Source organism: Macrobrachium rosenbergii, chromosome 7 (genome assembly GCF_040412425.1).
Source record: "Macrobrachium rosenbergii isolate ZJJX-2024 chromosome 7, ASM4041242v1, whole genome shotgun sequence".
Classification (NCBI taxonomy): Eukaryota; Metazoa; Arthropoda; class Malacostraca; order Decapoda; family Palaemonidae; genus Macrobrachium; species Macrobrachium rosenbergii.
The window spans coordinates 34,289,695-34,315,006 of record NC_089747.1 but is presented as its reverse complement, the minus strand read 5'-3'; the positions used below and the strand labels follow the sequence as shown (position 1 = coordinate 34,315,006).

General features: G+C 39.2%; 1 protein-coding gene across 8 annotated transcripts in view; it reads right to left on the bottom strand.

The window, feature by feature from the left end:
- Positions 1–25,312, bottom strand: part of Ars2 (arsenic resistance protein 2) — a 179,576-nt gene that overhangs the window by 65,487 nt on the left and 88,777 nt on the right. For all 8 annotated transcript variants that reach the window (XM_067106971.1, XM_067106975.1, XM_067106973.1 and 5 more), the window contains one exon: positions 11,989–12,164. In XM_067106971.1, coding sequence (XP_066963072.1) covers positions 11,989–12,164 — 176 coding nt within the window. The remainder of the gene's footprint in view (positions 1–11,988; positions 12,165–25,312) is intronic.

The window sequence follows — 25,312 nt, the reverse complement described above, 5'->3', positions numbered from 1 at the left end:
GAATGATATATTTTTTGTTGTATTCTACATGAAATTGCACACATTTTGATATATAACACTTTATGTAACGAATAATATGAAACAACGAAAAATTACGGCAAGCTGAGGCAAGAAATGACAGGATTTTCAGTGGAGTTCATAAATAACAAGGAGCAGAGGAAATTTTTTTTCAAAAATTCACCAAAATTCTAAATATTGTGCTAGAGACTTTCCGTTTGTTGCAAAATGAAGGAATATGATTGATTGTTACTCGAATGTAATAATTATGGCTTACGGATGCGTTTTTCGATCATTTCGGTTGAGTCAAAGTTGACCGAATGTTTAAATTTTGTCAGTTATCGTGATTTCGATGTAAATATTAAAGCACTGTGAAGAGCTCAAGGAATGATAAATTTTTTGTTGTATTCTACATGAAATTGCGCACATTTTGATGTATAACACTTTATGTAACGAATAATATGAACCAGTGAAAAATTACGGCAAGCTGACGCAAGAAATGACAGGATTTTCAGCGGAGTTCGCGTGCGAAGGAGCAGAAGAAAATTTTTTTTTCCAAAAATTCACCAAAATTCTAAATATTGTGCTAGAGACTTTCCGTTTGTTGCAAAATGAAGGTAAATGATTGATTGTTACTTGAATGTAATAATTATGGCTTACGGATGCGTTTTTCGATCATTTCGGTCGAGTCAAAGTTGACCAAATGTTAAAATTCACTTTGGTTGCTGGGTTCTTCTCCAGCATCCCAGTCTAAAACTTCGCCACACACGCTCACTTCCGACAGGCAGTATGCGCCTTTCACGGTCCTGACGCCTTTGTGACATATCTACAAACGTCCTGTTGCAGCACGAATACGCAAACACTGCCAAAGTTCTGCAAAACATGTCTCGTCAAAATATCGCTCCCGCATAGAAGGTCTGACGCTGATGCTATCTGGCGTGAGTAAGAGGGAATTCGGCGATGCGGCGTCTGGGTGATGCTCAAAAGCAACACAACACCTGGATCCGTGAACTCCCAGCATCCGCCAAGGCGCGTGATTTGAAATCTTCCGCAAACTAGGCCTATAATTATTTTTCCGCGAATATTTAAAAAAGTATTTTCAGTCGACGCTTTGCAACGCCCACTGCATTCGACAGACAATTTTTGACGACGTTTAAAACGTCCAACAGGCGTTTAAGGGTTAAACACAGCTTTGATAATTTCCAGAACAAACTAATCTCCAAAATGAATTTCATTTAGCAACTAATGGCCGTTGTGATGGTCAATGCATTCAGTGATGATTTTAAGAATGTAAACAACACCAGAATGCAAATGGTGCTTGATTGCAATGTTCATAAATTATAATTCGATAACATGACAATAATCCACGAAATACAATTGCATATAGTACGTAAAACAACAGTTTAATTAAATCATCATATCTCAATACAACTGTATTTGACTTTGGCAATTGGATATCTGTCAGTGTTACAACCTTACTGGGGCCAATAGCACGCACGCACGCTCTCTCTCTCTCTCTCTCACTCACACGTGCAGGTTATAATAATAATAATAATAATAATAATAATAATTAAAAAATAATAATAAAAAAAAAAAAAAAAAAAAAAAAAAAAAAAACAAACAGATTTTTAGGTTTTTGCTGAAAATGAAAGGCAGAAAAATTTGAAGTCCAGAAAAATATTGAAAGGTGCCAGGAGACCAGAATTTGACAGCAAGCTCATCGTGGTTTAAGCTCCAATGTAATGAAGGTGTAATTATTTCTGGGGAGATGCTTACGTAGCAGCCAGAATTTTCATAAGGAACTAAGCCTAACAAATGATGGTGATTATTTATAAGCTTTGTTCTACTTTTGATAGCACAACATTTTATATGGGGAATGAGCTGGCAAGACTGTTTACATAAGGGGTTTTTAGGGGGTTATTTCTGCCATCCGGAATTTTCTATTGTCCGGCAGCTGCCTAGTCCCAAAGGAGCCGGTTTAAAGAGGCAGGACTGTACAAACACACTATTTGTAAATTTGGAAAACTGCTAGCATATGACTCCATAGAGAGTTATATTTGAGTAAAAAGCAGACAGTCCTAGTATTTCAAAACTAAAATTTCTTCTTTTATTGTAAACTTTTGTTAGATTATTATTAATAATATCAATTTCTAAGATGGATCCATTTTCTGAGGGCCATTATTAGTACTTCTAACATCTAGTACTCTATGATATATTGAATGACCATCGAACTACCTTAAGTGATAATAGATCATCTACATAATTATCTATATGTGTTTTTATTTCTAAGCGTACTTCTTATGTGATTATACTGCATGAACTTCGATTTATGAAAATTTAATATAAACTGGCAAAGTTAGGGCTAATTAGCACCCATAGGAATACCTATTATTTATCTATAAATTTTCTCAAGTTTTATATAGTGTGGTTAATACTAAATTTTAGTATCCTAACCAAGTTAGTTTTACTAATTGTCACTTTATTCTTTTTAAAGCTTTCCTCTACATCAGCTTGGATATCTTTATTTCAGTATATAAAGCCACAATGCATCCCATTAGACCATCATATGGTAAGTTAGTTTACAGGGGATTGAAATCAAATGAAGATAGTATATAACTACCAGGTCCTATAGGATTACTGTTACATGACCGAACTGATTCTAGTACTTTACTATTAATTGTACTGATCCACGTTATTATTGGTGCTGGCAAGTACATTAGAAAATTTATCTAAAATTAATTAAGCATATCTCTTTATTAATGCAATTTACTGAACTTCTTATATATCTAAACTTTATGAACTTCAATGAAGTTTTGATATGGCATACATAAAAAGTATCTTAAATTTTATGAACCAGGTGCCACTTTATATGACTTACGCATGTCTACAAACAATTTATTAATATCTTTTTGATCAATACTGCACCTCTCAAAAGTTGTTACTAGATTCTTATTCTGAGATTCAGCACTGAATTTTTTTTTTTACTTATAAGGCCAAAATTACTATTAGCCTTATCTACAGGCTATATCACATACCCTGAATACCCCTAATTCTATTATTCAAACTGATGGTACATGGAAAGTTATTTGAAGTTTTATTAATCTGACCTATAAGCTTTAATTAGTTTAATTTTCCATTTAATAAACTGTCCAATATCTATATCAAATCTATATGAAAGTTATATTTATTAATTTGGTTACTTACTTGAGTAGAAATTTTATTTTTATTTAATTTTGTTAACGGTCTAATTTTTAGACCATAGTTTAAGAATACTAATAAGATTATCATAAAGAGTATCATAATTGGCTTTTATTACATGTTCATGAAAATCATGTTTAAATTTATCATCCTCAAGAAGAATATCATAATTGGATTTTATTACATGTTCATGAAAATCATCTTTAAATTTATTATCCTCAAGAAGAATATCGTAATTGGCTTTTATTACATGTTCATGAAAATCATCTTTAAATTTATTATCCTAACATGAATAAGGCTTACTCACATCATTAATATTCAAGTTCCTAGCAATCTTCATAAAATCAAAAGCAATTTTACCAAATGTTTGTGAATATTTGAAAGTAATTTCAGGGGATATGTTTTTAGAAGGAAAACCGACACCAATTCAGGACTATGTACTGTAAAGAACAATTATTAAATCTTGCAGAAAGATATGGTCATCCTGCATTGTTTTAACAACCAACTAATTTGTTAGCTTTGCTGCATTTTATTCCCAGAATTTTACATTAAATCCCACTAAATTACTTTTATTAAGAATGGTGTTATTAATCTCATGTAATAACTCATTAAAAGTGACAAATTTATTAAATTAATTTGTATTTTTCATAACTAACAAAATGTGAGGTCTTAGACATTAGGATACACTTCTAGCACCAGCTGCAATCCAGTAAAATTAATAAAATTGTACAGTATATGCAATGGACTAGCGGCATCTGTCCTTAGTCACGAGTCATATGGGACCACCCACACCCACACACCCAAGCAGCACTCTGTGACTTCATCAATTATTCTTCCAACCCAGGTTAAGCTGTCAGAGGGGTGGTTTGAGGTAGGCCTTAAATGTGAAGACCTAAGGTTTGTTAGTTATGAAAAATACAAATTAATTGAATAAATTTGTCATTTGTTCATATACGAAACAAACCCTTGGTCTTAACATTAGGATAGACTTACTCTTGGTAAGTCTATCCTAACCGACTGGAGGTTTTCCACCCCAGTCATTCTTTTGAATAAGAGAATTTTAAGAAACATGACCTTTATTTTTGAACCTCAGATATGTGTATATCTTGGGTTCAGACTTCTGGGTTTCAATACAATGTCACAGTTCATTGCATATGTGGAAGACAAGCTACCTGTTCTCATAACAAACCAATGCAGCCACTTACATAGGTTTGTTATCATTCCTCTCTCTCCTTGCTAAAGAGAGGAATACATTGCTACTGAAAGGAACCTTACATTAACAATTATCCTAGCAGTATGGCCACCGCACTAACCTGTATCATGTCAGTTCCAGCTCATGACAGAACCCTCTTCTTACTGCCTGCGGGTAAACAAGAAAAAAGAAAGAAAAGAAAAAAAGAAAAGAAAAGGGACCAGTCATCTCATTCATTTCACTTTCATACCATCATCTTAGACGACATACAAACTGACCTGCCAGGGGCACTGGATGAGCTCCACAACCTGTTGAGCAGCCACCACTGGACCCAAGGAAAAAGTGTCCAAGGACCTAAGGGCAACGTCCTTCTAAATAGAAGGAAGTGAAAATGGTTTGGCGACACCACACACACACACCAGCTTTCAGAATTCTATGAACAGACATATTCTTCTTAAATGCTAATGAGGAGCTTAGACCTCTAACGTTGTGCGCTCTTGCCTGTGAGACATTGTCTGAAGCTCCTGATACAGGTGAAAAGGCATTCATTATCGTTTCTCGTAGCCGGAATGAGATTGTATTCTTGGACAATTCTTTCTTGACCTGGCCTGTGATAACAAAAAGTCTGTGACAACCCGGTCTGAGATGTTAAATCCTTTTTAGATAAGCACGCAGCGCCCTGACAGGGCACATCATTTCATCAGGGTCATTGTCAACAAAGTCTCCCAGAGAAGGTATAGAAAAGGAGACAAATCTGTCATCATGGACTGAAGAATTCTGAGTCTTCGCAATGAATGCTGGAATAAATTCGAAAACTAAAGACTTCCAACCCCAGATGTGTTTGACGTCATAAGACAGACCATGGAGTTTGCCTACCTTTTTTTGCCAATGCTAGGGCCAGCAAGAAAACAGCCTTGAGGGTCAAGTTTCTATCTGTAGCCTGTTGCAATGGTTCATAGAGGCCCCGAGTAAGACTAGTTAAAACCAAAACCAAATCCCAACTAGGAGGTTTGAGTTTTCTGGGGAACAAAACTGCTCAAAGCTCTTAATCAACATAGATATTTCCCAAGGTGTAGATACATCTACATCTTTCATAAGCACAACTAGCACTAGAGCAGCCCTATAGCCCTGTATGGCAGACACAGAAAGATGTTCTTCTGCTCTGAGAAAGACTTGAAAATCAGCTATTTGTTGAATAGAAGATCAGAGTGGAGAACAACCCCATCTACGGCACCAATCACAGTAGAAAGACCATTTTCTCTGGCACACAAATGTTGAAGACTTCCTGATATATCCTGACATCTGAGATGCTGCTCCTCGAGAAAAGCCTCTCGCTCGCAGGAGATACTTGATAGTCTCCACCCGTGAAGAGATAGGGACTGTACCATCTGATGGTACCTCTCCAAATGAAGTTGACAAAATAGATTGTGCCAGGGAGGTAACTCTCTTGGAACTTCTGACAGCAGAGAAAGCAGGTCTGGGAACCATTCTGCTTGCAGCCACAGAGGAGCTACCAACGTCACCTTGAGATTCTGGGACCTATTACTCTCTTCAGGACCTGGCGAATCAGACAAAATGGAGGGAAAGCATATACGTCCAAATTGTCCCATGGATGTTGCAGGCCGTCCTCTGCCACTGCAGCTGTGTCTGGTACCACTGAACAATAGACTTCCAGTTTTGAGTTGCACTTTGTTGAGAAGAGATCTATCACAGGTCTCCCCCACAAGAGAAACAGCCTGTCCACCACCTCCTGATGCAGAGAACACTCCGTTCCCAGAATCTGTTCCTGACAGCTTAACTTGTCTGCTACCACATTACTTTTTCCTGGAATGTATCTGGCCCTGATCTCCAATGAATGTCTACAGACCACTGATGCAGTTGGACTCTCATAACGTGAAGCTGTCAAAAAACTAGCGGCCACCCCCCAAAAGCTTGTTTACACATGCTGCTAGCATAGCGTTGTCCGACATCAAAATTATGGAGTGACCCATTACCCTCTCCTGAAACTTCTGCAATGCTAACAATGCTGCCTTCAGCTCCAACACATTTATGTGGAGTTGTTTGTCTTGATGACTCCATTCTCCCGCAATAGAAGGTCCTCTAGATGAGCAACCCAACCTTTGGCCAAAGCATCCGAGAATAACATTAGATCCTACTGTCAAATTGTTGTTGTTCAACCACCACAGCAAGTCTTTCCTCACCTCTGGAGACCGAGGAACTTTCATGTGAGGGTGATCTGTTGCTGGAAACCAAAACTCCTTCAGCCTCCACTGTAGCAACTGCATATGTAGATGTCCGTATGGAACTAATTTCTCTAGAGAAGTTAGTAGTCCCAGAACTACCTGCCACTGGTTTGCTGGTTGTGTTTTCTTGGACAGAAAGGACAAAATCACATTCTTGCACTTCCCTAAACTTTGATCGGATGGAAAAACTCGACTATGCTGCGTCTATAATCATACCCAGATACAAAATCCTTTGATTGGGGACCAGATTCAATTTCTCCCAATTTATCACAATGCCTAGGATGTGACAAAACTGAAGCAGTCGATTTCACTCCCAAGATACTTCACCCGGGATTTTGCCAGGACCAGGCAACTGTCCAGGTACCTTATCAGTCTTGTGGAGGGATGAATGAGTTTTTGTGTAGCAGAGAGAGAGAGAGAGAGAGATGTCGTTAATGAGTGTTTTGGTTGTTGGAAGAGGGATGAGGGTCTTTAGTTCGAGTTTGTTTACGTTGTCTGTCTGTGCAAATGTCGAGGAGTTTTTTTTCGGTTTTGAGTGAGTCTTGAGCTGAGTTCTGTGCAAAGCGGACATTGATGGTGGATTATTGTATGTTTCGTGAGTCGTGTGTTTTCTGTTGGATGTCATTGTTGTCTGTGCATGTGTCTCTTTCTTTTTCTCGTTTTTTTTTTGGTTGAAAGTCCGTTTTTCGGTTTTGTTTGTGTAATTTTGTCTACTGTGTTGGCGACCGTGGACACCTTCATCCATCACCCAGCAACCGAGGATCAGAGTGAGTATTGTATGTGGTTATGTGTTCTGTGTATCTGTGTTGTGTATTGTTTTTGTATTTTTTTAAATTCCGCCACAGTCTGATCCCTTGGGCATGAGCCCATGTCATCACCAGCATGAACACTCTTGTGAACACCTGAGAAGATGTTGTCAGGACAAAGGGAAGCACCTTGAGCTGAAACACCTGCTCCGTAAGACTGAACCAAAGAAATTTCCGTGTTGAGTGATGGATTGGGATCTGGAAGTATGCATCCTTTAGATCTACGGTCAGCATATAGTCTCCTTCTCTGACTGCTGCCAAGACTGTCCTTGGAGACTCCATTTTGAACCTCGTCTTCCTCACAAAAAAGGTTCAAATGTTGACAAAAAAAAAAAAGTATACCTTAGTTTTACCAGACCACTGATTAACAGCTCTCCTAGGGCTGGCCCGAAGGATTAGACTTATTTTACGTGGCTAAGAACCAATTGGTTACTTAGCAACAGGACCTACAGCTTATTGTGGAATCCAAACCACATTATAGCAAGAAATGAATTTCTATCACCAGAAATAAATTCCTCTAACTCTTAATCAGCCGGCCAGGGAATCGAACTGCGGCCCAGCGAGTGCCAGTCCGCAGCTCTACCGACTCACCCAAAGAGCTTCAAATGTTGACAGGACTAAAATGTCCTCCAATCGCCACTGGCCTTCGGTACTAGGAAGATGTGGCTATAGAAGCCCTCCGAAGGAAGCGTTACTTGCCCTACTGCTTTCTCCTCCATCATTTTCTTCACTCCTTGCAAAATGAGATGTTTCTGTGATCCCGGATCGTTAGAAAGGAAATCTACTACCCACGGCTCTGCCCCGAGTCTCTGTCACACAGCCCAATGGCTCGGCAGGCATCCCCCCCTCAACTGGTGACACTAAGTGGGGAGAGGGGCCCACTCTCTCATCTCGTACCCCTGCCTCTGCCCCTATTTCCCCTTCCTCTTGCACGTTGACTCTGAAAGGGCCACTGTTGATGGTTTCTTCATTGATGGAGCATGCTGAGTAGGTTTAGGGGCAGGAGCAGACCTTACAACTTCTTTTGTGGAGCCTGTTCAGTCTGCCTTGCAAGGTTAGACCGACTCACAGACTTACTAACAGCTTGCTGAACAAGCCTGTCGTTAATATCTGTACAATGTCTATTGATGGCAGCTTCCAACTTCTCCTTAGGTAACAACTGAGACTCCAAAATACAGTATCGCCATTCCGGAGCGACAAGAGTTGACATCCACCTTGCGACTTATCTTGGCTAGGGCTGTATCCCTTCTCATTAAAATAACATTAACCCATACATTGGCAATCAGATTAGTTACAGAAGAAATAGCTTTAGAACCAGATTGAGGCAATCTGATAAAAGCTGTCCCATCTACTGAACTCCTTGCTGAATCCGAAGAGGCAATCTTAGCTACAGCTGTTGACCATAAATTTAACCAAGATGACGTCTGGAAGATAGATGATGCCGTCAACTCCAATGCAGCAACTTCCTGACATGTAAAGGAAAGAGATTCCATTCTGACTTGATCCACTGTCAGACCCGGTCTCAAACAAACAACATCTGGGTTGATCTGTCTACCCCAACAGCAGAATAACAGGAGTCATATAATACATCCTATGTCAAGATATGGGAAGAGGGAGCAACCTGAATGATCTATTTGACCATAATACTGAGTTATCCTGCCCCGAAATCCGTGAGTTTACATGGCACAGGACTGACTCTGTGTGACTGGAGCATGGCAACTCAAGGGATGTCTTAATATCTTTTTTTAGTCCTTAAAGTGCTTCAATTCCAGTAGGAGTGATCACTATGAGTTTCAGTCCTCTTCGACAGATTATTAAACGTACGAATCAGTCTATATCCTCTGCGTAAGAGGAAAGAAACTCCTGATTTTCTGCGTCTTCTGCTTTATTAACCATGTTGTCACCAAAAGAGGAAGGCACCAGAATATCATGAATACTTGCTCTCAAAGCCGAAACACCCCTATCACATGACGCACATCCGTCTTCGCACCAGAATATCATGAATACTTGCTCTCAAAGCCGAAGCACCCCTATCACATGACGCACATCCGTCTTCTCTTGGCCTAGTTGCTTCACACTGACGTCCGAGGGGGGACAACCGTTGAATCGTTTCTCTGCTCTTTGACCGTGAACCTGAATGTCCCCGTTCCCTCCTGTCCGACAGATCTTGTGATAAATTAAATCCGTATCCATCCATACTTCTATGGCCGACACGTATCGGGGGAGAACTAGGCACTTTCCTGGAAGCTCTGGACCTTGAACACCTGACCAACGGCCAAACAACTACTTCACTGTCCAACAGCCGATAAGATGAATGTCCGTTGTCATCCATACATGAATCCTCCGCTTTCAGTACCCTTGATCTCTTGATTGGAGCACTGTCATCTTTCTTCCTAACTTTGAACGGCAACACCGGAGACACAGGAACTTCATCATGAATATTATTCATCCGTTGAGCCACCAAGGGCAACCTTCAAATGTTTTTTGAAGTCTCCTGCTAGCTCCGTGCTCACTCCTAAGACTGGAACCAACGAAACTTTCAGTACTACGTCCATAGGCTTCCTAGACTGAACAACCGTGGAAGAACCACAACCACCAACCTACGAGACAGAGCCCATGACCAAATCTTGAGTTTGGGTACACAAAGGGATGTGGCAGTCCAGGCTCAAAGAAGAAGAAATTGTCCTTGTTTTCTTATCACGAGGAACAGCCTTGAAGTCCCTGATCCTCCAACACTTAACTGGAGCAAGCACAGGTACAACTGACGAATCCGACAAGGAGGCAGAAGACAACAACGACGACTTTCATTTTTTCTCCTTGCATATCTTATTAAACTTCTAGTCTAACACTCTTAACTTCTCCATCACCATTCTTGCTAACGAATCCATCCAAGTAGAATTCGATGTTAACCTAGAAGTAGTAGTTATTGCTGTCAACATGGAAAGTGTAGGACTGATGTCACCACAGCCGTCATGTTAGGTGACGTTACTGATGGACCTGGTTGTGACATCATGACGCCACTACACTGTGCGGAACACGTGAAGAGTCTATTGGTACCACTGCAGGCAATACCAAGGGAGCCCCAAAATGATGCAGAATTGGTACCACGCGCGTTCCAGAGGATGTTGTCTTACTTGATCCCATATAACGGAGGTCCGGGGAAAAAGGGACACCGAAAGCATGAGGGACTGGAGGGCAGCGGGAGGCCATGTACAGGCAGTCCCCGGTTATCGGCAGGGTTCTGTTCCTGACAGCATAACGACAACCGAAAATCGGCGATAATAGCACTGATCCCCGGTTAGCGGCGCCGATAACCAGTGATCAGCGACGAAAATCTGGTTATTGTCGTCACTAAACAAGCGCCGTAAAACTGGATCGCCAGTAACCGAGGCTGCCGATAATCGGGGACTGCCAGTAGTGAGACAACAGGCCTTCCAAGGTTGGTAACCCTGATAGGCCTAGCGAGGACCACATGCATGCTATCCTCTCAGCATCTGGAGCTGGAAAATGAGACAAAAGAGATGGCCCCCCCCCTCCCAGAAGGGAAAGAAGAGGCATAATTACGCATATAATTACCTGAAGCCCTCCAAATGCATCCCCCATGAATCTATGGATGAACAGGAAGGGGGATGGGAAACTTCTATTACAGGAGGTGAAACAACTGGAACAGGCCTCTCTAAGGAAGGGACAGCATCGTGAGGAGACAGAACAAAGGAAACTGAAGACGAATCCCCACCAACCCAAGATGGAGTCGCCTCCTTCCTCTTGTACTGACCCTTCTCATAAAACCTCTTCCCTTGTTCCATCAACCAATCACGACAGAGCAAGGATTAGTTGCCTTATATATGTTCTCTCTGCATCTACTATGCATTGGATGAGGATTCGTATTCACTGAGGAAACGAAAACAAGGAAAGCCACCAACACCTGGACATTTCCATTGCTTCTTATGAGATCAAGGAGATACACTCAGAGGAGGGTTAAGAGGATCCATTATGTCCAAGCACTTGTCCACAAACAGCAGAAAACAACACACTGGAACACAGAAAGAAAGCAAAAAATGGGCAAACCAAACCGGCTTTAGAGAGGAGAGAAACAACAACACATTCTCTATCAAAAGCAGTAAAAGAGTAACTGATGAGTCATGGAGTACTGCTTGGGTGTGGGTGGTCCCACATGACTCTTGAAAAGGACAGATGCCACTAGTCCCTTGCATATACAATTTTATTGACTTTACCAGATTCCAGCTGGCTCTAGAAGTTTATCCTAATGTTAAGACCAAGGGTTTGTTTTGTATATGAACAACAAACAATTTATTACCTCAATTACAACTTCTCATTCTACCAGTTCTATTATTATTATTCAGAAGATAAACCCATTCATATGGAACAAGCTTCTAAAGAATATTAGATATTGTAAAAAATTACATATGTAAAAGTTTTATCAATAACTGAGTTCACTGAAGTATTACTACGTTAGTTCCATCATTTGTATTTATATATAATCTGTAAAACAAAAAATTTTTAGGTTGTATGGTTAAATTCTGAAACTTACTGCTTCTACTTCTTGCTTTGTTATTGTTGGAGCCAAGTTTCGGAGAAAAATAGATGCCGTTTTATGAAGGGCTCTAGGTTTTGGTTCTTCATCATCTTCCTTTGATTCTTCTTCACCATTCTTCTCTTGTTCTTTATTGTTTTCTTCAGTATTTTCTCCTTTGTTAGTTTCACTTTCTGAAAATATATCAAAGAATGAATGAAAGTATCTATGAGAGAGATTGATTAATTGATTTGATTAATTGAGGGTTATCTGGCGTCACAACTACCAGGGTCACTGATGCCGAAAAGAGAGAGAGAGAGAGAGAGATATCACAAACTCGCCTGACTTAGTCCAAGTATGTATATTTCCAATACATGAAAGCAAAGAGGCAATTTTACAACAAAGATTATATGAACTACAGAAAACAGGGGAAAGCAAATAGTACTGGGGGAGAGAAGCATCCTTGGATCATAGATGTAGCATGAAACAAAAGTTAATGGGGTGTGAACATATCGAGGGATGGGAACCAAGTCACCATACATGCAAGACCTGCAGACAGTTACATACTATTTAAGAAATGTGAACTTGAATCCTGCTTTTTAAGATACTTTGCGTTCTACTTGTCCCTATGAGAAAACACATTATAGGCAAGGGTTCAGTTTCTAACTGCTTAAAAGAAATTACATTACAGACAGTCCCCGGTTATTGGTGATCTGGTTTTACGGGGTTTGTCTAGTGAACAAATATTTTTAATTTTCGGTGCTGAAAATCACCGATTTCTGCTTATCAGCACCAATAATTGAGTTTTGGCACCGATACATACCTAACAGAGGCACCGATAACCGAAAATCAGTGATTTTCGAACGGAATGCCCCCCAATAATTGGGGACTGCCAATAATTCCAACTACTTCGTCATGATTATTAAATACTCTAAGAATATGATGTTGTACTCAAGAAGGAATACAGAAAAAGACACTATTGTGGAACCTAGATATACTAGAGAAGCAGGGAGACTTCAAGCCTTGGCAAAGAATAGTCAGAGAGATGGAAGAGAAGAGGACAGATATTAAGAGCAATTGACTAATTGATTGATTATGTCTACTAAACCTGGTCTAAGAAAACCTAGGTTATTGATGCCGTAATAGAAATAAGAAACTAAAAATACATAAGTTTAAAAAGAATTTCATATAAAAAATATCTAAAAAGATGTATGTACATAATCATGTCTGCAGAAATATACTATAAATAAGTACACATACTTTGTAAGTATATAATTTAAATTTTGTTGAGGAGACCGCCCCCTTCACAAAGATGTGTAACTGCTCTATATTACAATCCTCACTGAGAATTGCAGTGAGGATAAAATGTCCTTCTCTGTTCTGTCCCCATGAGGGCATTGTCACCTTCCCTCTTACTAGGGAACGTGAAAATGATTGAAACCTATGGGGGGGATTCAGAACTGTTCCCTAACAAATTCAACACACCTTTTACTGACAAAAATAAGGTTTAAGTTCTGTTCTAGCTCCTCAATACAGTATGCTCTTCCTGAATCAAAAGGGAGCAGAAGGCAGAGCTAACGAGGAAGTTTCAGTCTAGCTAAAGCATTAGCAGAGGAAAGAGCCATTAAGGAAAACTATAAGCGAAGGGCATGGAGACGGGGGAGAAATGACAGATTTATGACCCGACCTAACAATTTGCTTTTGCAATCTATCTGCTTCCCTTTTCTTCCTCTACTAACAAACTCAAGTGTAAAGTCCTTCAAAATACCTACTTTCCTCACATCTATTCTCAAGATCACACTTTATAACCTTGCAGCCAGCACAAACAGTATGTCTATCTACCTTAAAATCAGCTTCCTGCTAACACAGTAATCATTCTTACAGAACCTAATGTTCTTAGCCTTGTTTCCAGTAGAAGGCATCCTGGGAATACCAACGAGCGCCACACAATAGCGGCAAAGAGAATTCTGACAGGAGCTAAAACATTCAAAACACACCTGGTGGAGAACAGGTATACTAGACAGTCATCAGGGAAGCCATTTGATCTTGTTTAAATGCCAAATTGCCTATCATGTGGAGATATAAGCTATCTTTAACAGTAAGATCCCTCCCAAATAATTAGGTCTACTATTATAAGGTATAGGTACAATGACCACTCTAAGTAGCATGTTAAGTGCACTGGCATTGATGGCACTGCTAACCTTTTCATATTTATACCCATATGGAAAGTAATTTTAGGTGTGGATTCACAAATTTATTGATGTGTGATATTGGAAAGAGAAAATTTTAACATTACTTGGCAACATTACGCTGTCTCAGCTTTTGGACGATACAAAAAGAATCATACTGTGTCCCACTGGAGCATGCATGTAGAAACCGAAGAACTCTGGCAGGATGAGAGGGATCAATAAAGAACAACTTCTACAAGGGGTTAAAAGGGTCTTTGGGAGGATGAAAAATGTTAAAGTCCAGGACCATTAGGAAAAACAATAAATTTGCTTAAAGCAGCTGGAGAGCCAGTCACTGATATGATGACCTGAATATGTATGTGGAAACCTAGCCCTGGAAAAAATAAGGACTAAAATAGTGGAATATAATAATGTATGACATTAACTGACAAAAAGAAAAAGGAAGCACTAAAAATTGGAATATATGGAGGTTGCCTGAGTTGGGTATGAAAATTTTGGAGAGGCTGGAAAACATTACAAATCAATCATTGTCAGTCTGACTTTATGCAAAAGTCAACAACAGAGGCAGTTTTTATAATAAGCAAACTGTAAGAAATGTATCAGGCAAAAATGAGATTACTGTTATATTACATATCTGTGGATTTTGAGAAGACATTTGACAGAGTATCAGGACTAGCAAATAGATGGGCAATAAAAAAGATGATACCACAATAACTAATTGAGGCTAGTATTATTTGATTCTGATTTAATGAAATTCAAGCTGTCATGCCAGCCACTAGAGCACTTTCTACAATTCAATGCTTAAGACTGAAAAGAGGGAGTTACAGAAGTTGGACAGCAAGATAGATCTCAAAAATAAGGGACATGAAGTACAAGGATCTTCAGGTGCAATTGGGAGAAAACTCCCAGCTTCACTAAGAAGCAATAGACAGGTAGCTAGTGTTTTTATTGTACCAGAATGTAAGATCTTCATAATATAATGGGCAAGGTGGTAAATGTTTTAAAAAGATGTTTAAGGAAAACTGAGGGGAGGGTTGAAAATATAAGTATACATGAGGTATGATCATAAAGTATCGGGACTGTTGCTATAGTAAAGGAGCTAAAATATGCAGAATGAGGCCACTTGGCACAGACTGACCTTGACCCGCACTGTGCATGCACACTAAGTTTTTAGTGTCCTAGCTCACTTCCGCTCTTTACAACAGTGCTTGGAAGGAACGTGTGTAGTGTGTGTGGTCGTCACACTGAGTATGATGGAGAAAGTTGAGCAGAGAATCTGTATCAAATTTTTGCCAATAGCTTGGCAATACCTGTACACAGACTATGCAATAGCTTTGCGACACCTGCACACAGACTATGTAAAGTCGCAAAAAGTGTAAGGAGAGGAGTGTATGAGTCACACATGAGTGTACAAGTGGTTCAGACATTTTCAAGATGGCTGACAAAATGTCAATAATGACGAATGTTCTGGAAGACCTGCAACCAGCTGAACTGGGAAAAACCGTTTTCTTCAACTAAAAGTATGCTCCACCTGGTCAGACAGTAAACAAGGATTACTACTGACGTGATGGTATCATGTATTTGTCAGGAAAGGCCAGAATTGCATGTGTCTGATAAGTGGCAATTGCACCATGACAACACACCTGCCCATTCAGCACAGCTTGTGCAGCAGTTTTTGGCCGAGCACAACATCCCCTAGGTCCGACAGCCATCGTATTCCCCAGATCTCACCCCTTGCGACTTCTTACTCTTTCCAAAAATTAAATCCCCCTTGAAAGGAAGAAGATTTCAGGACGTCAAGGAGATCCAAGTGAATTCATCAAGAAAGAGGCAAATTTCAAGTTATGAGCAATATGTTATGGTGCAAGGGCTGTCAAGCAGGTACTGAAGTCATAAGACAATAATACTAGCCTAGATGAAGTGAAAAAAGATTGCTTGCCTACTGATAAATAACTAACCAAACCTTATGATTCTCACATAAGGACTGCATTACTCTACGACGAGGAGATAGGTATAAGGAAAAGGAAAAACTGTTTTGAAAAGCTATGACTATAAAAAAAAAAAAAAAAAAAAAAAAAAAAAAAAATATATAATCAATATATATATATATATATAATCAATGTTGTGGGAACATCCTATTGTAATACAAGAAGTTCATGAGAGATGTTAAGTCCTTTAGCAGCAAAAGAAATTCAAGAGGGTTTGGACAATGACGAAAAGGGATGAGGAACAGTTTAAGGTAGGTAATTAGTTGACAAAAGCAGCAAGGGCAAGAAAATCTAGGTAAAAGGGTACTAACATAGACCTACACCAGAGCGGAATTCTCGTGAAAAGTGCACAAGACAGAAGAGAGTGAGGAGAAATAATTTCACATGAAAATTTTTGACAGAAGAGAAGAGAGTGAGGAGAAATTATTTCACATGAAGATTTTTGATAAAATTATCTATTTGGATACTTACCTATTGCTCAAGTTAGCTTATATCTTTGTGCTGTTAGGTGTGACAGGCACTCAAAATAAACAAAATAACTCTGGGCTGACCTACTACGACTGTCTCTTTAATCACCTGTTTCCTACCAGGCGTTGTTGAAATGTTGATGTTCTTGTCAGAATTCTTAATGACCACCCCCACTAGGATGTGGGGAGGATGGGTGGGTTTCCACTTTAACAGACACTACCCTACATACAAAGGAGTTACATTTTGAACGGCTATTCGTATCTTGAATTATTTGTATCTTCATGCCTATTTAAGTACAGTATGATATTAAGTCAATACAGTGCTATAAATTTTTTCATGTTAAAATACAATATACATTACTGGATACATGGTACTGTAATTTATAGAATACAGTAATTTATTAGTACAAATACATAAAACCTAAATAAACTGTGATGATAATACAGTTTTCTTACTGAACACAATTTCGAATTTACGATTGCGTTTGTTTGTATCTGAATGTTTGTAACTTGAATGTTCATAAGTAGGGCAGTGTCTACACTGCTGTAGCAGGAGCTAAAAGAAAAAATGTCTTCAAAGTTCTTAAGAAATGTCTTATCCAAAGGCTCAAAGTAAGGTGACGTAAATCCTTAAGGACTAGAGCATGTCCAAATTTCATTGTAAACCATGATAGGAGGATTTCAAATTTCCAGCTCCATAGATCGAAAACCTCTTTCAAATTTAAATCATGAGCAATATTCCAGTTAGCATGATGCAGACCTGAACACATCGTAAAGTGACATTCTTTGATCTCTGGGACAGAAGACTGCTTTGTGTCCCTGAGATATTGGGTAGACTTAATTAGGATATCTGTTGTGGTACAGGTTCTGGGGCAAGCATGAAGATCTATAATCTGACCACTGTCACTGATGCAATCTACAATAAACCCCCTTTTTCGAGGGAATGCCTACCCCGCCCGGGAATAGCTAAAATCCGCTAGTACTTAAAACCCCTCCAAAAACACTCAGAATTACCTATTTTGATAGTTTAAACACAAGAAATACCCTCTAAAATGCTTATACCTGAGTATTTTAATAGTTTCATCACAAAAAGTTCATTTAGTCATGAAAATGATACGAAAATACAGTAATCAATGAATATTTCTCAGTGAAAAATACCGCAATTGGGCGAATTTTCTGCAAATAATGGGTAGATATGTTTCACAGAGAAATCCGCGAATCTGTGAGTCCGCGAATCGTGAGAACGCAAATATGGGGGTTTACTGTAAAGTGGAGGGCCTTCTAGACTTGAGGATTGCTTCCCTGGCCACTCTACAAAAGCCTAGCTCATAACAAATGGTTGACAATCTCCATGTGGTCAGATGAAGCGTGTGGAGGTTTGATGGGATCTCAATAAGACTGTCTGAAAAGGTGTTTCCTGAACAGCAGAGAGAATATACCACCAAAAGAGGAAGTTCGGGTAAACCATTTCCTTTTGGGACACCAAGGAGCTATCTAAATCATCCTCATGTTCAGTAATTTCCTCAAAATAGCAAATAGAGGAAAAGCACAAAGGTCTAGATTTGACCACTCGTGAAAATCCAGGCATTGAGGGCAGTTATCTAGAGTGTTTTGTTTTAAGCAGTTGCAAACAGAATGATGTTTGGGTCTCCCAAAAGGTTCCACAACTCATGGCAGACCTGTGGAAGGGAAGACCATTCTGACGGACGACCTTGCTCTTTCCTCATGAGTTAGTCTGTGATAACATTGTTTCTTCCTAGGACAAATGAGGTACAAGAATGGTATTCTTGTACTCTGTCCATAGGAGAAGGAAGTTTCTTTGCTAGCCAGAACAGATATCTCTGCCTGTCTCTCTCTATCTCCGTATGCAAGAACAAGAGGGTGAATTGTTGCAATAGACTGCAACCATCTTGTCCTGACTAGATGTTCTGCTGACATAAGACCATCCTAAACTGCCAAAGGCATTAGGTTTTTTATAAGCAGCTTGCTCTTCTCTACTGTCCAACTCCCTGACATCAAATGTTTCTCAGAATGCCTCTAAAATCTGCCTCTGAGACACCTGAAGACAAGATGAGGTCTTGAAGCAGACCTATCAAACTTCTCTCAATAGTGGTAGAGAATCATCTATCCATCTCTCTGTCAGAAAAAACCCAACAAGAGAGTTATTCTTCATCTCCAGATAAACAATCAACTGGATCAGAAAAAGGATTGATTTGTTGATGTTCAAAAAATGCCCAGCCTTAAGGCTAGACATAGAAGATAATCCTTTACCCTCAAGATCACCTGATACAAACTGGCGATAACTAACCTGCCATCCAAATAAAAAAGAACTCTGATACCAAAAAGAATGACTCCATCCTGCTACAGACGCCAACAGGCAGGTGAATACTTGTGGTGCCTTACTCAGACCTTCCTTTAGAAGATAAAGCGTAGATATTTTTCAGAATGAGGATATACCGGGACATGGAAGTACATGTCAACAGAAATCATCCAACTGCCCTTCCAAATGGCCACTAGGACTGAAGTGAATGGCTTCCATAAAAAAGGGAGTACAAAATGAATAAACTTTTGACTGGAGATGTCCAATACTGGCCTCCTGCCCCCTCCTTGAGGTCTTGGAAACTAGGAAAATCGATGGTAAAACCTTGGTGACTAGATAAAATTAGCTCAATGACCTCGTCATGTAACAATTGTGTGATCTTTCCCTTCCAAACTCAAAACTTCTCTGTGTGAAGAGAGTCGGGAGAGAAGGATATTGGGAATGTTGACAGGGGTGGAAAAATAAGATACCAAGTATCCTTTCCTGAGAACCATCACTACCCAAGTCTCTTCATAAAGCTTTGCCAGACACTCCATAAACTCTTTACATAGCCTTCAGAGGATCCTTAAAGCCTACTTGAATTGAGAGTTCAAAACCTGTTGTGCTTGCATTTGCAATTCTTTCACTAAGAATGTGAACCTTGATCACTTACTAAAGCAGAACTTGGGAGGGGTTTGGGATATTCTGTGCAGAACTTTCATGCAGAAAAGGTTGTAGGGGTAAGACCATTGAGGGAAGATTTCAAAGATAGTGCTAAGAATTCTAATCTGATTAGAGAAATCTTAGGCGATGGCCTTAAAGCACTTATGGGTTAAGGAGACAATGATGGAATGTGTCAAAAACAGTTACTAATGGTTGAGCTGGACTACTTTACAAGAAAAATATTCACACAGCTGTTCCTCTACTTTTAAAGCCGAGTTGTAAAAAAAGAATTATACAGCATTCCTCCCTTAGCTTCAAAAATGAGTCTATCAAGGTGAGAACAATCCTCTGGACACCTCATCAAGAAATACTGCTCCTTCAGACTAACATTTATATACCTATTATTTCTTACATGCATCTACATTTATACATACATTCATACATATATGTATGTAAATACATATACATGTACACATTCACACACACACACACACACACACACACACATATATATATATATATATATATATATATATATATATATATATATATATAGATAATTTCTCACTAAAGCAAAATACTGACTTCATAAGTGTAGAACCCAGGACCTCGACACTAATCCGTTCTAGAAGGAGCGTCTAGATGTGATGCCGTCTAAATATGAATAAATTTTTCCCATAAGAGACAACTGAAAATGGACTGATCCGTTCTTGGCCACCAAGTTACTATCATAACCTCATCTTTTTATACAAAACATTACACAGAAATTACAATTAAATAAGTTCAGATTTAAATAACTTTGTCCTCAGAAGAAAAACTAAAAATGCACAAAAACTACCTAAAGAACTGGAAGAAAAAATCAATAATTTCCTAAGCATTGTAATCAAGCACTGCAAAGCTAATGATTATAAATTAACATGCATTGGCAACATGGATTAAACTCCCCTCAACTCAGATATGCCACCAAACTCAACTGTAAATAAAACTGGAGAGAAAAATATTTTAATCAAAACTACTGAGCATGATAGAACACATTTTACTGTTGCTTTAACATGTATGGCAGATGGAACGAAACTTACCAAGGGACGAAACTTTCCGCCATGGTTATCTTTAAATGGAAATTGATGCCTAACCAATAATTCCCGAATGGTACTATTGTCCACCTTCACAAAAAATGACGGATAAACGATGATGGCTGTGTGATTTGGCTAAAGAGAGTTTGGGCATCAAGGCCAGGTGGTTTAAGGCAAGAAAATAGTTTACTTGTTTGGGATACGTTTAGGTCACAAACACCGATACAGCAGTTATTTCCAGTGGTTTGACTAGCATTGTTCAACCTCTTGATGTATCCAAAAGAAACGGAATGAATGGATGTTGGAAGGGGAGAAAACATTTATTTACGAAAGGAGGGAGAGTGAAAGCTCTGGATTTGCCTCTGCTGTGTTTGTGGGCGAAAGAATCGTGGACTGAGATAAATACAAATTTAATAGTTACACCATTTAAAAAATGTTGAATAGCAAATGCTTTGGGTGGAAGTGAAGACACCACCTTATATGAAGATGTAGAAGAGGATGAAATTATCAGACTTGGAAGATGATCAGTATGACGACTGCCTTGGTGACAAAGAATTCAAAGCCTTATTTAACGATACAGACATGGAGAGTGACTTTGGAGGATTCTAGTTTATTAATAATTCTGTGTGTTTTTTACTTTGTTTTTTTAGCTTTGTATGCTAAAATAAAAATAGTTCAAGTAATAACTGCTGCTTTTAGCTTTTGGTAGTTTGCAAATACAAAAAATAAACCTTTGGTGGTTTGCTTGTAATAATACAATGTATTTGAGACTATAAGCAATATTATTAGGTACAGTGAAGTTGAGCATAACTTTTTAAAGCTCCACTGTTTTTCTTTGGTAGTTTACTGCAATCAGCTGATTTGGAAAGCACAGACAGTAGTCTCGATCAGCTAAACATCTTATAAACGTAAACAATGGAAAAAATGCAGTACATCTGCTAATTTTATATCTCGTGTATGCTGTGACCCCCTTAAAATTAGCTTTAAATTAGTCTTAAAAAGTTGCATGATATGCAAGTATATATGGTAATTTCAATTAAAAAGTTTTTAACAACTACAGTATGGCCCTTATCTTGACATTGATGAGGATCTGGATCTGTGGACATGGATGTGGAGAGGAGGTATGGAGAGTGAGTCACTGTTTGGAGGGGGAATCCTCTTCCCTAAAAGCAACTGGTAGCTGCTTTTCAGGAATTTTTTCCCTTTGTCTTTTTTCACTAGGACCTGGCTAGCTTTCAAAAAAAGTCTAATGTGGTCTATTGTTAGCATTTCTTTAACTAAATTATCAACAACATAATTAACAGCATGGTTAACAAGTTTCATAATGATCATAAAAACTTTCTCCCAATGAAGACAAATTTCTTTGGTTTCTGAAGTTTACTCCCTTTTGCTTTCCTCCTCTCCAGACATCTTATTAGCCAAAATCTTCTTCTGTTCCTTTTGAAGTTCCTCTGTTGTGAGTTCAGCGCTGTGTTCTTTAACCAGCTCCTCAACGTCATCATCACTGACCTCCAAGCCCATGGACTTGGCCACAGAAACAATTTCCTCAACATCTGGGCCAGGCAGAGGTAGGGCTCAGCTTCAGGGTCAGCTGCAAGCTGACTAGGGGCACTGAAACCTAAGAGGGACCCATCAGGCCAAAAATTTCTCCAAGCTACTCTTAGGGCCCTCTTAGAGACATTTGCCACTGCTTTGTCTATTTGCCTAACACAGTGGTTCTCAAACTATGGGCTGCAACCCAAAGTTGGGTTGCGAGATCAATTTTGATGGGTGGCAGGAACACAAGAAAATTATCACCCTTTCAGTGTATTTCAGTTACTTAATTGAATTCTTTTAACCACAAATTACTTGTGTAATGCATGTTCATCCTCCCTCCTCCTGGACCCCACCTAATGATGTCTCTGACAGGAATGGCTCCTGTATCAAATGCGTATGTTGGACTGGCGAATGGTGGGCCCAGGCACAGGTGTGGTATCTATTTTCCACCGAAAGCAGGTGAGGGAGGTTGTGCTTTTTGCCGTCATTTGTGTGAGTAGTGTGTGTGTGTGCGTTTGTGTGTACTTACTATATTTACTAACTAATATAATAATAATAATGACCATTCTTTCTTATTGGTTCATTCAACAACTTCATCAAATATGAACCAATCATGACATGACTACAAGCGACATCTTACATAAAAAATATAAAAATTGGAAATTCACAATAAATAGGTTCCCTTTTTCATACCATTTATAATTACAAAGTCTTTTTCTTATTTTCAGAATGGCGAAACGATCATACAAGGATGCCTTCCTGGACTTTGGATTCACAAGCATTGTTGATCCTGGAATCATCAAGCCTCAACGTGTAATCTGCTGCGGAGTTACATCAATTGAGTCGCTGAAATCTAATAAGTTGAAAAGACATCTGACTTTAAAGCAACCCCAACATGCTCTCCAAGAGCGAGATTTTTATGAAAGGAAAGAAGCTACTCTAAAAAAACAAAGGTTTGAGACCCTGACAATCCAGCAGTAGTGGCTTTGAAGCAAGCCACATTGGCATCCTGTAAGGTTGCATAGAGAATTTCCAAGGAGAAAGTACCCCACACTATTGGAGAAGATCTCGTCAAGCATGCAGCCACTGACATGGTAAAAATGGTGTGTGAAGACGGTAGCAAGAAAACTGGAAATTATCCCGTTGTCAAATGACACTATACGCAAAAGAATAGTGGACATGTCACTTGATATCCAAGTGGTAGATCGTATAAAGGCCAAGGGAACATTTAGCTTGCAACTAGATGAGTCAACCGACGTAAGTGATATTGCCAAACTGTTAGTTCCTGTTAAGTATGAGGGGCCAGCAGATCTAGAAGAGGAGTTTCTCTTTTGTCGTGGACTGCCAACAACCACTACAGGAGGAAATATTTTTCAAATGGTTGACCAGTTCTTGAAAGAGGAAGAACTTTCATGGACATACTGCTTCAGCATTTGTTCTGACGGAGCACCAGCGATGCTTGCAGCATGAAAGGGCTTCAAAGCACTTGTAAAAAAGGTTAATCCCATGGTTAATACTGTGCATTGCCTGCTACATCGTGAAAATCTGGTTGGTTGACTCCTGTCACCTGGACTGAAAGAAGTGATGAACGAAGCAGTTCAAATTGTCATCTACATCAAAGCTAATACACTGAATACTTGGTTGCTTGAGCAGTTATGTGCCAATTTTGATGCAAAACACAAGCATCTCTTCCACTCAAACATCAGATGGCTTATAACAGGAAAAGTACGACGATGACTACTGGATCTTTGGGATGAGTTGGAAATATTCCTGACTGAAAACAAATGCGGCTTAGTGAACAAATTGACGAACAAGATGTGGCTCCTACAAGTGAGGTATCTCAGTGACATTTTTGGTGCACTCAACGATCTAAATATCAGCATGCAAGGCCGGAACCAAACAACTGCTGGAGTTGCAGAAAATCTTCCTTCAAATGCAAACTAAAACTGTGGCTAAGCAACGAAAAGTGAGGGAATTTGCAGCTTTTCCAATTGTGGCAGAATTTCTAGGGACATGGGAGGAAAATCTCGGGATGATGCCAAAAGTTTTATTGTACCACACTTGACTGAGTTGATGGCAGAGTTTGACAGGCCAATTCCAGAACATATTCGAGCCCAATCATGGGTGAGAAATCCTTTCATCATAAATGTTGAAGACCTGCCAGAAAACATTCCAGGACTCCCAGAGCAACTCATTGAAGGACTTCTTCAAGGAAGTATCTCTTTCTAAATTCTGGATGCAGGTAAAGAAAGAGAAGTCTATTGTAGGAGTTGAGGCGGTGAAAGTGTTGCTCCCATTTGTAACAACATACCTTTGCGAGCATGGTTTCTCGGCTCTGACTCATATCAAAAGTAAGTCGAGGAGCAAGCAGCCTTACCACAATGATCCCACGATTTGACAATACCATAGAGAAGCAGCACATATATATCACTGTACATTTTCTTTTTCTTTACTTTACTCTGGGTCGAGAAGGACTGAAATGTTCCAAACAAGGTTGCTCACAAAAAGTTTGAAAACCACTGGCCTAACATAACTCAAAATATGGAAGGTTCCTTCCAGAATCTGGCAAAGGTTAGGTTAACGTTCACTGATCACTTCAAAACAGCTGTGGAACAGTTCCTCAGTGTACAGTTTTTTGAAATTAGAAATGACCTGCTGGTCCATGGGCTGTATTAGTGAGGTTGTTCTGGGTGGCAAAAAATTTATTTTTAGTCAGCTAAATTCGTCTGCTAACTCATATTCCACGTTTGGGGGGAGTGTGTGGGCAGGGGCACTGTGTAAGATGAGAAGTGCCTTGAGTGGAAAATTATTTTCCTCAAGGTATTTTTTACACTGGGGCAAACACTTCACAAATCCACTCCCTAAAAATCTGCCTTGTTACACAAGCTTTAGCATCTGATTTCCATGTAACACTTAACTTACTCTTAATAACTTTAAGTTTCTGAGAAATTCCAAGGGTTTCAGAGCTGTAGACAAACAGAGCCTTTTTTTTTTAAATCATCAATAATGTCTGCACACAACAACAAAGTCAGCCTATCTTTCATTAGTTTGTAGCCTGGCAATTTCTTTCCTCTTTAATAATATAGGTCCTCTTTGGCATTTTCTTCCAAAAGAGTCCTGTCTCGTC